This window comes from Leuciscus leuciscus (genome assembly GCF_965113295.1).
Source record: "Leuciscus leuciscus genome assembly, chromosome: 10".
In the NCBI taxonomy this organism is placed as follows: domain Eukaryota; kingdom Metazoa; phylum Chordata; class Actinopteri; order Cypriniformes; family Leuciscidae; genus Leuciscus; species Leuciscus leuciscus.
Genome location: NC_138734.1, coordinates 7096685 through 7114552, shown reverse-complemented (window position 1 = coordinate 7114552; position 17868 = coordinate 7096685). Strand labels below are relative to the sequence as shown.

The 17868-nt window shown below is 36.9% G+C and overlaps 1 protein-coding gene and 1 long non-coding RNA gene across 2 annotated transcripts; both read left to right on the top strand.

The window, feature by feature from the left end:
- Positions 1–1026: 1026 nt before the first annotated feature.
- On the top strand, positions 1027–17566 carry dhx34 (DEAH (Asp-Glu-Ala-His) box polypeptide 34). The gene is made up of 16 exons (XM_082181633.1): positions 1027–1931; positions 5176–5487; positions 6779–7033; positions 7750–7852; positions 8316–8533; positions 8661–8835; positions 8930–9123; positions 10168–10269; positions 10353–10619; positions 11259–11432; positions 13103–13208; positions 13295–13401; positions 14489–14770; positions 14846–15031; positions 16118–16265; positions 17318–17566. The coding sequence occupies exons 1-16, from the start codon at positions 1236–1238 to the stop codon at positions 17449–17451; spliced, it is 3459 nt and encodes a 1152-aa protein (XP_082037759.1). The 5' UTR covers positions 1027–1235; the 3' UTR covers positions 17452–17566.
- LOC309507446 lies at positions 11440–12729 on the top strand. Its single transcript, XR_014209148.1, has 2 exons — positions 11440–11818; positions 12612–12729. It is a non-coding gene; the product is annotated as an uncharacterized lncRNA (long non-coding RNA).
- Positions 17567–17868: the final 302 nt, after the last annotated feature.

Genomic DNA, 17868 nt, shown 5'->3' with positions numbered 1-17868 from the left:
AGTTAAAAAGAACTTGGTAAAGACAAAGTATGATAAATCCCACATTAAGTTCACACAGCCTACATTTTAGTCCAGATCAGTAAGCTATTTTTAAGAAAAATTTATATTTAGATATAAATTAGATAGTTAGATCATCTCATTTATAAGAAACAACTCAAACCAGAAAGGAGTAAACAGAGTCTTACCAGAAGAGGCCATCTCACGCAAGATAAAGACAGGCAACAAAAGAAAATTAATTTTGAAAGTGAGTAGAGAAGACTAGGGGCAGCTAAACTTACACGTGATTAGCTAAGTTTAAGCCAGACAGAACATCAACCTGACCGTCCAGAACTTTTTGTCTCTCGAAATAAATTATAGACCCATCCATTGATATACAGAAATGAATTGATATCTACCTAGCTCTATCAAGCTAATCGTTTATAAATAATAAATGTTGCATCATTGCTAAACAACAATAACTTTAGCAGATTATTTAATATACCTCAATTCGTGTCGCTGTACAGCCTCCCCCTACTGGACGCATCAGGAACAGCAGGGGCGTAAAACTGCCTGGTCTGCAGCCTCCCCTACTCACTAAAAGAGCATTAATTCCATTAATGTTCTGCAGGGGGAGTTTTTTTTTTTTTTTTATGATAACTTTAAATGAAGACTATGGATGTTGCCCATCATAGTACATCCTGTCTGTATCTTTGAAAAATGGTGTTTAACAGCGAATTACTACACTACCCATGAATGGACACATTTGTCATACACACACACTTTTATATACACTTAACATACTTTAAATGCAGAAACTGCAACTGTCTACCATTTCTTCATTTCATCACCTTTGTTTTCCCCCAGTTTATTTAACTTTTTTTATTTATTATTTTTTTAACCAGTTTATTTAGTCTTTCAGGTCTTAAAACTGCATGTATAATTATATATAAATACAAAAAAGTGGTTACAAATCGTTTTAGTTTAAGATGCTGCATTATTCAACACGCATAGGAACTATTTCCTGGCACATCGCGGTATCCGGACTGTAAACACAGGCGTACCAAAAACGGTCCCTTCAAGTTATCGCTCCGGTGTTGCTCCGTTTCGAGAAGCGTAAACATGACAAAAATGCAACCGACATGTGCATTACAATATCTGAGGAGATAATCTCAACAAATATTATCAATGATAATGTGAAATTAATTGAAAAATGCATGAGGATTTGAATAGTTGAAAAGCCTGCTGAAATATTAAAAATGTCCCATGAGCGAGGGAAGAGCCAGAGCTGGGACTGGGACAGTCCTCGGTGTCGAGCCCAGCTGGACGAGGTGTTTTTCCGCCAGCATGACTACATCCAGACGGGCAGCACTGAACACAAGGAGTTCTGGGCCTTCTTCGAGCGCTTCCAGAGATTCAAAGCCAAGAAAGAGATGTCAGCATCCAAATCCAGCAGGCAAGAATCACACGAGGGAAAAGCCAGGAAGAAGTCTGGATCTGTGGATCTAGGACTTCCAAAGGATTATGATGCCAGATACAGGATCAACATCTCCGTGTGCTCCAAAGACATCGAGGAGCGCCTGGGAGGATCTGAGCACAGGAGGCGCAGGGAGAGCTCGGGTCCCGGCAGGCTGGAGATCACAGACTGCCGCCTTGCCCTTCTCCATTTCCTCGATTTCAACCAGAAGCAGAGCTTCAACAAGCTTTCCAAGTTAAGGAGGGAGCAGAAGAGCCTCCCCATCTTCCAGTACCGAGACAGGATCGTGGAGCTGGTGAGGACTCATCCTGTGGTGGTGGTGGCTGGAGACACGGGGTGTGGGAAGTCCACACAGGTGCCCCAGTATCTGCTGGCTTCAGGCTTCAACCACATCGCCTGTACTCAACCGCGCCGCATCGCCTGCATCTCTCTGGCCAAGAGAGTCAGCTTTGAGAGCCTCAACCTGTACGGCTCCAAGGTACAATTTAAAGATGTTTCGAGACATACATTTTCATAACAAATACTTTTTGTTTTGACATATTAACAGATATTTCTCTGTAAAACTGTTAATAAATATAATTAAAAAATTTTTTTGTATTACTGTAAGACAACAATACTGAGAAAAATGCCTTTTTTTTGGCATGGAAATGAGAGTTCGGGATCAAAATGCGCACAACTGTAATGCAACATACACGGTTGCACATGTGAAACGTGTTCTAGCTCAAGCACACCTGGTGCATCTCATGAAGCCCTTGATTAGTTACATCAGGTGTGTTTGAGACAACACCTGTTTTGCAGATTTGTGCTGTTGTGAGGGGTTGAATCATTTTGAGTGCTGAAGTTGCATTTTCAGTTGAATTTGGGGAAACCATTTGAAATAGGCTATTTGTTGTGTTGAGCTATTTCAATTTCTTTTGTTCATTGCAAACAGCTGAAAGTACATTTTGCCAATAAACCTAATTTACAATGGGAGTTGAATAATTTTGATTACATTTCGATTATATACATAATTATTAACAGCATCAAAAAAAAAAAAAAATGGAAGTAGTTAATATATACAATAAAATATATGTATATATTGGTAACTACTTCCATTTCTTTTTTTATTGTGATTCTGTTAATAATTATTTGTAACATTATTATTATTACTAAAGTTACTATATATATATATATATATATATATATATATATATATATATATATATATATATATATATATATATATATATCAGAGTTTCCGCTAGAAAAAAATGGTGCCGGTCAAAGTGACCGGCAGAGATTTCGTTTTCCGGACATTTTGATGATATGCCGGTCAAATATTGCCTCTTAATTAGTCAAGTTGAGGAAAACTGGAGGCAGGCTATGTAACTTAAAAAATGACATAATCAGGCCGTATAGAATGCAACATGTTTATTAGCCTAACTTTCAAATAGACGGAAAAAAAAACATGAACGTCCGATTGGCGTCAATCAACGCCAATTGTTTTTACTATGGTTTCACATTCATAGTTTAACAAACCAATCCCCCTTCCCCACATAAAATATCTGAATATCTCGCGGTGTAAATAGCCGCATTTCCATTACAGATTTGCGCAAATGTTTTGCGCTATTATCTAAATATCGATAAAAAAACTATTGCGAAATGACGGTGTTTCCATTAACCGATGTTATATGCGACTAAACGTCCTTTTTTCTCTCACGATAAGTCATTTCAAAAATCACGGCAACGGACGTTGGTTTATAGGCTATAATATCACAGCCACCGCATTAGACATTATTATTATGATTAATGGAAGGAGACGTGGCGTGTTATTCAAGCATTAATGGCAGGGAAAGACCCTTGTACTGCGAACGACACATAAGGAGTTTCTGGGTGTTTCGCCCTCATTTCTGCTCCGAGGTTTTGATTGTGGAATTTATTTGAGATTTAGAATCCAGTATTCCTATAGGCTAATTATTGTTTCTTTTATGAATTTAATAAAGAACTCTGTCTCGTATTCTGTCCAAACGATCCACGTAGGCTACTTTTGTCCATTCGTTTTTCCTTTTTTAACCCGTAATTGAAAAACGAAAAATGAACGGTTGTTGTCTTTTTAAAACGCAAAGTTGAACACCAAAATTTTAATTTGAACTGGCTACACCAACTGCTGCGCAAAAAAGTAAATATCGACGCATTTTCTGATTTTTGTTTATAAATGACTTTTTGCCCCTTTATTAAACATTTAAAATATTCACAAATTAATATGGAAAACATGTCGATTTTACTGGTTTTCAAAGGCCAAATTAGAACCTGGAATTTATGTTTTTCCCGCAGTGCTGAATGAGAAGAGCCATTAATATTATGAATAAACTATTGTTTTCTAAGTGTCGGCTAAAATCACATCTCCATCTCCGCTGTTAAGCAGATGCGCTTTTAGAGAGAAATGCACCTTTCATACGGATTAGGTATAATCAGAAGGTATTAGCTTTCGATTCGAATTTGTTCGAAAAAAGTGGACATTTCAAGCTTTAGCCTACATAGGCTATATTTTGTTTAAATTCTCACGCTCCAGTTTATGGAGATCATGAAAGTGCGTCTGATTGTTTTATTTTATTTTACAAAAGCACAACGTTTTCTTGTTATTGTGAGTTTACACAAATAAAAGTAGTTGAGAATAATGTATTATTATTTTCTGTATGACCAGAAATGATAGAGTATTTTAAGTTGTTTCCACTGTTAATAGGAAAATGCAAGTGGTCACGCCCGCGCCTCCGTGCCATGCAGTGCGCGCTCCACACTCAGCTTTGTTCCTTTTTTGCATAAAAGCGTCTTCTAAATATAGCTTATTAAATGTTATAATATAATAAAATAATATAAAATGATTATTATTTGCGTAGCTATACATGGACCTCAAACACACCGCGTCTTCTAAGTCAGGTGACTGCAAATGCGCAAAAACTGTTTCCATTGCAGTTTTGCGAAATATTCCTTTTTCGAATTGCCTGAAAAACCACCTCATGCGAGGATAAAAACGTTCTTGCGATAAACGGGAGTTTTTGCGAAATTAACGTGTTTCCATTGTGCGTATTTTTTATTCGCAATTTCAATTTGCGCAATTTGAAGGGTAGCCTAATGGAAACGCGGCTAGTGTCTCTCCACAACTTGCAATGCGCATAAGCCGCGTAACCTTGTTCTCCGCAAGGCGACTTCGCTGCTTCGTCTTGATCCGATTCTGCTTTTTCTCCGGTGGTGGTGGAGCTGTCTGGACATCTGAGGCTTCAGGCGTTCCTGATTCACCATCGTCCGTCGCGTCTGGCCTCTGAAAAAAGCTTTTACGGCTAGTCTGCCTGGGCCTGGCCATATTTGAAACGTCTCACTCATTCGTTCGTTGTTTAGGTCTATATTACAGCCGTTTTAGGCGTGCGCTTTATTTGAAATGCAGCATGCGATGTTGTTTAATAACTTTCAAACGGTAGAGCCTGTTCCTTTATAACATAGCCAAAGGTCGGTGTATTTTTGTTTTATACATTTTAGGCTTATTCTCAAATTCAGATTGTGTTAGGGGGGCGGGATTATTAGGTAATTTTAATCGGACAATTTGACCGGAGAGATTTAATTTTGTCGGACATTTCATTTTTTTTCCGGCCAATGTCCGGCAATTACCGGACAACGGAAACCCTGATATATATATAGTACTCTTATGAATGGATTGCAAAAACATTTTTGTCTTGTATGTTCTCCAGGTTGGGTACCAGATCCGCTTTGAGACCAGCCGCACCACAGCTACCAAACTCCTGTTCATGACCGAGGGTCTCCTGCTCCGGCAGATCCAGCAGGACGCTTCCCTGGGCCAGTACCAGGTGCTGATCGTGGACGAGGTGCATGAGAGACACCTGCACTGTGATTTCCTGCTGGGAGTGTTGCGTTCCCTTCTGCCCCTGCGCACAGACCTGCGGCTGGTCCTCATGTCGGCCACCATCAACATCAAGCTCTTCTCCAGCTACTTCAGTGACGCACCGGTCCTGCAGGTGCCAGGCAGACTCTTCCCCATTCAGGTGAGCTCTCAAACGCCTGTTAAAATACACTGTGTTTTTGAAGTGGAACCTGCACTTATGTTTTCCTATTTTCTATGTTTTTTAAAATATTGAATAATTTTCCAGTTTTATTAATTTCATGATTTTATTTGTTTTAGGGCAAAAATATATATATTTTATTTAAAATTTTGATTAAATCAAAAACATTTTATGACCCTATTTTCTCTGTTTTTAAAATATTTAATCATTTTCCAGTTTCATTCATTTTATGATTTTAGAGTTTTAGAATTAAATAATTGTAATTAATTTTAATTAAATCAATAAAATGTTACAAGACCCTATTTTCTCTCTCTATATATATATATATAAAATTTATATTTAATCATTTACAAGTTTCATTCATTTAATGATTTTAGAGTTTTAGAACAAAAAGTATTTTATGTAAAATTTGAATTAAATCAAAAACATTTTATGACCCTATTTTCTCTTTATTTAAAATATTTAATCATTTTCCAGTTTCTTTCATTTTATGATTTTAGAGTTTTAGAATTAAATTATTTTAATACATTTTAATTAAATCAATAAAATGTTACAAGACCCTACCCTATTTTCTATATAAAAAAAACATTTAATGATTTTAGAGTTTTATAACAAAAAGTATTTTATTTAAAATTTAAATTAAATCAATAACATTTTATGAGACTCTATTTTATGTTTTTAAAATCTTTAATAATTTTCCCGTTTAATTAATTTCATGATTTTATTGATTTAGGGGTAAAAATATATATTTTATTTAAAATTTGAATTAAATCAAAAACATTTTATGACCCTATTTTCTCTTATATATATATATATATATATATATATATATATATATATATATATATATATATATTAATCGTTTTCCAGTTTCATTCATTTTATGATTTTAGAGTTTTATAATTCAATTATTTTAATTAAATTAAAATTAAATCAATAAAATGTTACAAGACCCTATTTTCTATTTTTTACAAAAAATATTTAATTATTTACAAGTTTCATTAATTTTAGAATTTTATAACAAAGTATTTTATTTCAAATTTAATTAAATCAATAACATTTTATGAGACCCTATTTTATGTTTTTATCATTTACAAGTTTGTTTTAGGACAACATTATTTATTCAAAATGTAATTTTATGAGACCCTATTTTCTGTTTTTTAAAATATTGAATCATTTTCAAGTTTATTTTATTGTTTTAGGGCAAAAAATATTTTATTTAAAATGTAAATGTAGTAAATAGATGACAGTGTCAGTTTGTCCTGTGCTGCAGGTGATCTACCAGCCCATTCCTTCAGAAGAGCAGGTGTCCCGCTCCGAGAAGCTGGACCCGCGGCCGTACCTGCGTGTGCTGCAGGGTATAGACCAGCGCTACCCCCCCGAGGAGAGAGGAGACCTGCTGCTGTTCCTCAGCGGAGTGGCCGAGATCTCCACCATCCAGGAGGCCTGCCAGGCGTACGCCACACACACACAGCGCTGGATCGTCCTCCCTCTGCACAGCACGCTCTCACTGGCTCAGCAGGATAAGGTTCATTCAGGACAGACCCATCACTCATTCATCATGATCTTTATGCATTACATGTTTTTATGATTAGCTTTAAAACTGTGATTGTCATTTCTGCTTTTTTTTATTATTAGTTGCAAAATGACTGGCCTATTTATTTGGCTACACATTACCATTCAAAAGTTTGGGGTCAGTTGCAAGGATCCATTAAATTGATGTTATTAATGTTAATTAATAATTGATAATTATATAATAATAATTAATAATAATAATAAATAATAAAATAATTAATGTTACCCAATAAAAAATTAATAAAAACTATTCTTTTGAACTTTCTATTCATCAAAGAATCCTGAAAATAAACGTATCAAGGTTTCCTCAAAAATATGAAGCAGCACAACTGTTTTCAACATTGATAATAATCAGAAATGTGTCATGAGCAGCAAATCAGCATATTAGAATGATTTCTGAAGGATCATGTGATGCTGAAGACTGGAGTAATGATGCTGAAAATTCAGCTTTGACATAACAGGAATAAATGACATTTCAAAATATATTCATATAGAAAACTATTTTTTTTATTGTAATAATGTTACTGTTTTTTGCCTTGCTGAGCAAACGAGACTTCTTTTAAAAACATACTTACTCCAAACTTTTTAACAGTAGTGTATATATATATATAAAGTATGTCAGTATATCAGCTTGAAGTTATTTATCGATGTGTGAACTTTGACCTTCAGGTGTTTGACATTGCACCCCCGGGTGTGAGAAAATGCATCATTTCTACCAATATTGCTGAGACGTCGGTCACTATAGATGGAGTGCGCTTTGTCGTTGATTCAGGTAATTCAGTCCGATTGGTGGAAGAAGTGGAACCTGTGCTAATGTTCTCCTATTTTCAGTGTTTTAATTGTTTTAATTTTCATTTTAATGATTATAGTTAATCATTTTTCCATTTTTATTCATTTCGAATTTGATTCATTGACCCAATTTTCTCTGTTTTTAAAATATTTATTTATTTTCAAGTTTAATTCATTTTATGATTTTAGAGTTTAAGAATAAAATTAGTTTATTTAAAATTTAAATTGAATCAATACAATTTTGCAAGACCCTATTTTCTATGTTTTAAAAATATTTAATCATTTACAAATTTAATTTATTTGATGATTTTAGAGTTTTAGGACAAAAAGTATTTTATTTAAAATTGAAACTAAATCCATAAAATTTAGTTTGAGACGCTGTCACCAATTATGATTGTCCTTTCCAAAAACGTCTTAATTTGTTTCTCTTTGATGTTTAATAACAGGAAAAGTGAAAGAAATGAGTTTTGACCCCAAGGCTAAGATGCAGAGACTGCAGGAGTTCTGGATCAGCAGGGCCAGTTCTGAACAGAGGAAAGGCCGCGCTGGCAGAACCGGGCCGGGAGTCTGTTACCGACTCTACGCTGAATCTGATTACGATGCCTTTGCCTCGTATCCTGTTCCTGAGATCCACAGGGTGGCGCTGGACTCCCTCATCCTACAGGTGCTCTCTCACATCATGAAAACAGTAACCTCATCATTTGTGTGCCAAAGGGGAATATTGTTCTCAGATAATTATAATAATTCGGAGAGACGCTGGACTAAAGCATGTTGCAAATGTGTTTGTGCAGATGATGAGCATGGGTCTGGGTGACCCTCGCACTTTTACCTTCATAGACCCTCCTCCCGCTTCCAGTATTCAGACTGCAGTGACATACCTGAGAGAACAGGGGGCGCTAGATGAACACGGGGAGCTCTCCTCCATTGGCAGGCTGCTGGCTCAACTGCCTGTGGATGTGGTCATTGGTAAGGAACCCTTTGCTGCTGTTTTGTGCAGTTAGTTGAGCTTGCTACGGTATTAATGGCATTATAAATGCTGCTCCTTCTTGTGTTTGTCCAGGAAAAATGTTGGTTTTGGGTTCCGTCTTCAAACTGGTGGAGCCGGTGCTGACGGTTGCCGCTGCTCTGAGTGTCCAGTCTCCGTTTCTGCGCAGCGCTCAGCACAACCCTGACTGCTCCACCGCTCGCCAGCCCCTGAACAGCAACCAGGGAGACCCCTTTACACTGATGAACACCTTTAATGCCTGGGTGCAGGTCAGTCTGGGCCAGTTTGCCTGCTTTATTGTGTATCAATGTTGGAAACCTGCATGAACATTACAAGACTGAACCTGACGTGATTTTTATATATAATAAAACTTCTTTACCAATAATTTGTACATTAATGACGTTGTTATATCTATATTCAATAAAAAAGTATGCATATTTAGAGAATGAAAGCTGTTTTGAAATGCATTTTGTGAATTAAATATTTGATTTTGTGCATTAATATTATTAAGAAATGGAATGTACCAAAACATTTCTTGAAGGAAATATGCATTTCATGATACAGACAGATTTTTTTGGTCCTTGATATTATATATGATATATGATAGTCAGAGAGAAAAAGTCAAAGAGTTGCAAGATGTTAACTCAAAAATTGTGAGAATTAAAGTCAGAATTTTGTTATAAACTCTTAATTCTGAGAAAGAAAGTCTGAATTGCAAGATTTAAACTCCTCTGAGAAAAAAAGTATTAGTTCCGAGATGTTAACTCAGAATTGCGAGATATAAACTCGGAATTGCAAAGTCATAGATGCGTAATGTCAACTCAAAATTGTTATAAGGGTAAAAGTCAGAATTGTGATGTAAAAAGTCATAATGACTTTTAAATTTGTTGTATTTCATGGCGTAGATGGGGTTCCACACTTTAGTCCTGTTGTTCTTTACCTTTATAATGCATTATATACAAAGGCATCTTATATGGCATTTAACTATTGTGAACGGTGTTTGATAAGCAGATAATTATTTTTTATGTGACTATTAGTTATAAATCGGCAAAACTATTTTTATTTTTTTTTTACTTTGTAATGTATTTGGACAATAGATAATGTTATACTATTGTCTAAGTAAATTACAGATTAAATCAGTCATTTCAAATTGAATTTAGGCACAACAACGATCATGCACAGTATAAAAAAGTGGATATTAATTTTGATATTTGCTAAAGGTTACATTTAACAGTGTTATTAAATTGTTACTGTTTTTAAAGATGATCTTAAATGAGGAGAAATGAGTAATATTGGCTAATATATATCAACAGGTGAAAGCAGAGAGAGGAAGCGGCTCCAGAAAGTGGTGCAGAAGGAGAGGACTGGAGGAACAGAGGCTTTACGAGATGGTCAACCTCAGACGACAGTTCAAAGTCAGCAGCAGCAGCTTGATATCTCCGTGACGTTTGTGACCCATGTGACCGATCTTAATCGTGTGTCATCTGGTTCCTCACAGGAGCTGCTGCGCACTCACGGTCTCCTGGAGGATCATACGGGCAGCAGGACCGGGCCGCAGGACCGAGCCCGGCGCAGAGAGAGGCTCACAGAGAGACAGAAGCTCCACCAGCTGAAACGAGACCATGAGCTCCAGGAGAACACCAAGAGGAAAGTTCTCCGGCTGGAGGAAGGGCTGGAGGGAGACGCCTCATCTGGATCTGATGGAGAGGGAGCGAGCTCAAGCAAGAAGAGGAAAGATGGTTCTGAACAGACTGTGGACATACAGGTCTCAGGTTCAGATTCTGATTTTAGAGCATGTGGGGGAAAGAAAGAAGAGATTCCACACATTCTTAATTTAATGTACACTACCGTTCACATTTGAGGTCAGTAAGATTGTTTTTTTCCCAAAGAAAGTAATCCTTTTATTTAACGAGGATGCATTCAATTGATTGAAAGTGACGGTACAGACGTTTATAATGTTATAAAAGACTTCTGTTCTTTTAATTCTTTCTATTCACCAAGTAATCCTGAAAAAATATATAATTCTACTGTTTTTACTGTATTTTTGATCAAATAAATATAGCTTTGATGACCCTAAACTTTTGAACGATAAATAAATATAATTTTTCACATCAGGGTTACAATATAACTGAAACTAAAACTATAAAAAAACACAATAAAATGACTAAAACTTCAACTTAAATGAACAAGAAAACTGAAAATGCAAACTATAATAATATCTCAATGATACTAAATAACACTGATTCACTTTACAGTAAATTGTGGAAATGTTTAAATAATGTCACTAGGCTTAATATTGGATTAAAAAATATATATTTTGAGGTGAAATATGACCGAGGCTTTGTGAGATTCACTCATACTGTACACTTCCTCTGTATCCTTACTGGTTGTCTGGCTCTTACAGGAAGTCAAGTTCAAATTGCGTCACAATGTTAATGAGCTTCAGGAAGCTGCGTGTGCCAGTGCAGATCTGTCGTCCCGTCAGCAGGCTCTGCTCAAACTGGTGCTGTGTCGAGGCCTGTACCCACAGCTCGCCATGCCAGATGAGCACAACGCAACACGCAAAGACTCTGAGCAGGTAACGGCTGAATACACACTGAAGTGCACCTATTATGCTTTTTTGGATATTCTCCTTTCATGTACTGTATAGTATAGCTGTTTGTGAAATGTAAAAGGTCTGCAAAGTTTCAAAGATCAAAGTTCACGACAAATGGAGTTCTCTTCCTAAAGAAAGAAAGCAATTTCACTTTGCTGCATTACCGAAGGATGAGGATAAGGAAAAATCAGCACCATCATTCCTGTTCGTATCACTGTGTATACAAGTGCTGAGGAAGATCAGGAGCTGAAATTCAGATATGGTAATGGCCGTTGGGTTTTCGAAACGCCCTGTAAGTGGTAGACCAATCACAACAGACTGAGCCATCTGACCAATCGGAGCAGAGTAGCCAATCATAACAGGGGCACGTTCAAGTTCAAAACGGTGCGCAACGTTTTGCTATGGTTTCCGGGGTTGAACGTCATGTTTCCTGGAAACGGCGTGCACCGGTGTGCAACGGGGTTTGAGATACGTTTTCTCTTGTTTGGTGGGTGTGTCAGAACTGCAGTCCAATCAGCAGCAACATGTATATAAAGCATGCGGTATTAAAGTGAACTCGCACAATGGGTTCAAGGAAAGTAATTTACAAATGTGTTCGCTGCAGCTCGGTATACGCAACAACTGAGGATATTAGAAGACATGTTTGTCGTAAGTTTTATTGTAAAAATATAGGATATCAACATTATGATGTAATTGTTTATATTTTTAGCTTCATTGCAAGTGTATGACATTTGGTATAGAAATAAACAATGGTAATTAAGTGCTTTTCCTAAAGATGAGAAAGAAAATACAGGGTATTAAAACAGTATGAACTACAAATAAAGTCAGTATGTGAGGCTAAATAGATGTATTTTAGTCTGAATTAGGTAAGATGTGTGCTTCAGTTTCAGCAATCCCTTCACTCTACTGGGATGTTCTCTTTTGTTCTGGGCGGCAAGTGCAGTAACTGTAACATCGGGCATATTTTATTGTATTAAACACATATTTATACCGACTTCATCAGGCTCTGAAAATTCTTCACAAAGAACACAAAGAATGGCCTTCTCAGCTGCCATAGTTGCAACTCTTGCGTCATCAGAACAGTGTGTTCAACGCATCACCGTTTCTGTTTAAAAAACGTTGTGCAACGTTTTGTCGGGGCTGAACGCAGCCCACACTGAGCCATCTGACCAATCAGAGCAGAGTAGCCAATCACAACAGACTGAGCCATCTGACCAATCAGAGCAGAGTAGCCAATCACAACAGACTGAGCCATCTGACCAATCAGAGCAGAGTAGCCAATCACAACAGACTGGGTCATCTGACCAATCAGAGCAGAGTAGCCAATCACAACAGACTGAGCAATCTGACCAATCAGAGCAGAGTAGCCAATCACAACAGACTGGGTCATCTGACCAATCAGAGCAGAGTAGGCGCTCAGAAAGGATGGGTTTAGAGAGATCTAACCATTTCAGATGCGGCATTATTATGAGAAAATGTAAGTGTTTTTTGACCTTGGATGCTTTTAAACCTATGGTGGGAGACCTTCACAACACAATTAGGAGCATTAAATATCATAATAGTGGCACTTTTATATGCATAGTAATATCAGCCAACTTTGGACAGTTCACTTTTTGTGTGTGTGTGTGTGTGTGTGTGTGTGTGTGTTTTAGGTGTTCCACACACGTAATAAACAAGGTGTTGTGATCCACCCGACCAGCGTGTTTGCCATTGACCCTGAAGTCCTGCATGTCCCCGAGCACGAGTCCAGCGAGTTCGGTACACACTCCTTTTTGCAATAAGACAGGCATCGTGACTGAAACGTTCTTCTTTTTCACTGTGTTACTCTTTCATTCTCTCTGTAGGTGCTGATAAAGGCCAGAGCAATAGGCATCAGTTACTGGCTTTTGTTACTCTGCTAGAAACAAACAAGCCTTACGTCTCAAACTGTGTGCGGATTCCAGCCCTACAGGTCAGTAAACACTGAGACAGTTAGAACCATTTTTTCCCCCCTTATTTTTAACATAAGAGTGGACGTGGTCATTTGTAAATTGAATGTGCTTTAACACCTGATTCAGTAAAGGAATTATGCAAATTATGCAAATAGGAAAATATCAGAGAGGAGCCATGCAGACCCTCATGACTGTGTGCCAAAGTCAATAAGTCTCTTAAATATCAGAACATTTGAGCTTTTTATGACAAGGCAAGGTTAGTAAAGGTTGTAAAATGTCAAGTAGTGCAACTCCGCTAAAAATGAATGATGTTTATGAATTAAGAATTCATGATATTTGTACAATTTAAAAAAACGTTTTACCCTGAAAAATGTATTAAAAATTTTTTTTGCGAATGATTAAAATGTGTGCATATATATATTCAATGTGTGAGGAATAATTTTTTTTAATTATCACTTGATGGCTACACTTGACATTTTTATAATCATTAAATTTCAACTTGAAAATGCTATAGTTACCATTAGTTACCAATACCAATAGTTTTCAAAACCAAGAAAAATCTAAAGAGTACATTATCATTTAAAAGTATGAGTCAGTAAGCTGCATTAAATTGCTCAAAGTGACATTAAAGGCATTTATAATGTCACAAAAGATTTCTATTTTAAATAAGTGCTGTTCATTTGAGCTTTTTATTCATCAAAGAATCCTGAAAAAAAAAAAATATATATATCACGGTTTCCATAAAAATGTTAAGCAGTCCAACTGTTTTCAACATTGATAATAATAAGAAATGTTTCATGAGCACATTATATTAGAATGATTTCTGAAGGATCATGTGACACTGAAGACTGGAGTAATGATGCTGAAAATTCAGCTTTGCATCACAGGAATAAATTACATTTTAAAATATATTTATATAGAAAACATTTCATGCAAAATTATTGTTTTTTTACTATATTTTTAGATCAAATAAATGCAGTCTTGGCGAGCATAAGAGACTTCTTTCAAAATATTACCGACACCACACTTTTGAAAAACCTTTTAAACTAGGTTTTTCCTTTCCTTCATCTTGAACACTCTTGTTTGTCGTTGACCTCTCTCCTGTAGGCTCTTTTGCTGGTGGCCAACTCTGTGGACACTAACGCGGACTGCACACGTGTGGTGGTGGACGGCTGGCTGGAGCTGGGCTTGACTGACGGAGACGGGGCCATGAAAGTGCTCTCCTCGGCCCTCACGCTGCGGGGCGAGTGGGAGAGACAGCTTCAGGCTCAGCTCGGACAGGGCGGCCCGGGTAGCTCCGCTGGACTCGGCCTGAGTGGGCCCAAAGTTTCCCGCAGAGAGCTGGAAAAGCTCTGTGAGGGACTTGTGCGGTTTCTGCTGTATACTGAGGTAGCGAGGCAAAAATAACAATAGATCTGCGTTTAATCTGGGTCAAACACACATGATAATGACTTTCTCTCATAGGTTAGTTACAGTCTGAGGCGTCTGGCAGGGCTGCAGTCTCAGAACCTGTACATCGGACCCCAGAAGGATCCGGATCTTTCTTCCGCTTCAGTTCTCGGCTCTCTGTTCCCTGGCATGAAGGCGGAGCCAGATGCTATTAAAGGAGGCCTGCGTGTGTGCAGCTACTTCACTTACAACTGTCTGTGTGTAAGTGTTCTTTCCTATGGAAGTTTGTGTCCACCACGGAAAAAAAAAATATATAAAAAAGGTCATTTTAACATTTTATCTCACAATGTCTTTTTTGTAAACTCAGAATTTTGAGAAAAGTCATAATTGACCTTTCGCAGGGAGTTTGATTGACAGGCGATCTGACCAATCATAATCCGCCATCCGCCGAATCCGCCATTTTTGTCCGACAAAGCAGTCAGGAGAGTTAGTAGATTAACGTTGGAGGATTTGAACTTGAAAAACGGAGTGTATATTGACGTCTTTCCGCATTTAAAACAACACTCCTTATGTTCTTTCATGTTTATTTGATGCTAAAAATGAACTAGAAGGAAGCGCGTTGTCAGACACTCTTTGCTCCGCGATGTATTTTTCACTGCGTGAGAACATGGTGGGGCGTGAGAGCGGCGTGGCTTGTCGGACATAGCAACAGTAACTATAGGGGGCAGGGATTTGTGAAAAGGTCAATTGTTAGACGTAAACTCAAAATTATGAGAAATGTCAGAATTGAGAGATATAAATTTGCAATTACAAGTTTTCAGCTTGTAGTTGTGAGATGTATAGACCTTATGCGCCAGAGAAACAGGCGCGCAGCCATCTTTAGAATATTGTCTTTGAACTTCCGTTTTTGTGATAGCTCTTTATATCTCTAGGCATCGCTGTTGAAGAGTCATTCAATTTATTGTAGAGTAAACGAAAGTTATCATAAGCATCTTAATGTTTGAAGCGGATATCATAACAAATGTCAGTAAACCGGCAAGATAAAAAAAAATAAAAAAAAAAGATTTAAGTAAGATCTTACTTTCATGGTGTGGAAATACAAACCGAAAGACAGAACACAACGAGTTCAGTGCTGAAAAGGGGCGGGGCTACGTAAGGTCTATGTACTCGTAATTGTAAGAGGAAAAAAGTCAGTTTGTGAGAAGTTGCAATTACCTTTTTTTTTTTGTGGCAGAAACAAGCTTCCATACTTTCCTGAATGTGTGGAAAGAATGTGCTCAAAAGCCTTCTCTTTCTTACAGTCCTTTAACGCCATCACTTCCTCTCTTTTTAATGTGTGTCATGTAGGACTCTAAGGACTTGTACAGTGAATGTTTACGCAGTTTTTGGAGCTGCCCTCACTGTGACCTTTATATGCCCCTGACGCCCTTGGAGCGCATGCAACATGAGGTCTCCTGCAGGCCGCCGGAGGAACAGCAGCCCGAGGAGGAAGCAGGCGAGTCTCGCTTAGCAGTCATTTCATCTCATGAACCAGCTTTTGTGTAAAGACTTCGATGTCTTACTAGAGAGTCCTGCAGTCATGATGTATCGTTGTACGACCACTCTTGATGTTCGCATCACCCTCTACAGAAACCTAAAGGATTTTTCTATTGGCTTTAGGATTATTGCAGAAAATAAGCTCTGTGACCAACAAAGGTTTATGAATCTTACACATATTGTTCATCATGATCATTTTCACAAATGAACAACTTTGAAGTCTAAATAAAATTAGCAGAAGTAAAAAGCTAAACGTAAGCTAAAACTAGACCAGTCACATGACTTCAACGTCACTAACATTAAGCTTCTGTCAACTCTTTCAGTCTTTATTTAAGAACTATTTCCCTGTACGTTTGAGTTAGAATAGTGATAATAAACACAACGAGGCTAGTGAATATATGAGTTTACCTGTTCGGCTGATGACGCTGAATGACATCATAACCTCTGTTGTCCCGTTTAGCCACTTATTAGCAGCCGCCTTTTTTAAGTTAAGTTGAAACTTTAAAAAAATCACAAGGGTGTTTTACTGATGTATTTTATGCAGAATAAAATGTGAAAATATATTGAGCTTGTGTGAACCACAAACCATTAAAAAATACATTTTCATTACTTGAAATAACGAAACATTTTTATCTGAAATCAAATTAAATAAAAAAATAATTAAACTTATTTTGTTTCAGCTAGTTGCCAAGGAAACATTTCTCATGTACTAACATAAATAAAACTAAACCTGAAATTAAAATAAAAAACAATACATATAAAAAAATTATATGAATAAAAATGACAACACAACAAAATTATTGAAACTTTAACTAAAATAAAAACTTAATTGAAAATATTTTATATTAAATAAAATGATAATAAATATAAATATACATACATTTATAGTGTATGTGTCTACACGTCTGTCTTCTCAAGTCATATCAATAATATTTTCATCATTTATTTTAGTAAGTGCTCTTGATCACTAATCAGTTCTACACAGTAAATGCTTTTTCTTTGTTTTCACAGAGCCTGAAAGTGTTAAAGCATCCTCATCATCTTCATCAGGTCTGACCAGGGTCTATCACTGTGATATCTGTAATAAAGACCTGACTCTCACCTCAACTGAGATCCTAAAACACAAACGCCAGCACCTGTCCTGAGCTCACACAGGGACACTTGCTCAGACTTTCAGACCTTCTCTGTCCATCCAGCTCCTCTGTCTTTAGAATCAATCCATTACATTTTTAAATAAATGTGAAAACTCTCTTGATGTAATTCTTCTACTTGTTTTGAATCTAGTGTACTTGGTCCTGGAATTGCATTACACTGACTGATGCGGCCCCTTGTGGACAGTCATGGATGTGCGTACTGAAAGTTGGCTCCACGTAGTGGTCACAGTGATTATTGTATAAAATCTGACAGAACTGTCTTTCTCTTATTATTTTCAATGCTGTCAAATCGATTAATTGCAATTAATTGCATCTAACATAAAATTTTGTAAATGTATACTGTATATATACTGTATATACTGTAACACACACACACACACACACACAGAGTCACATGATATATATACA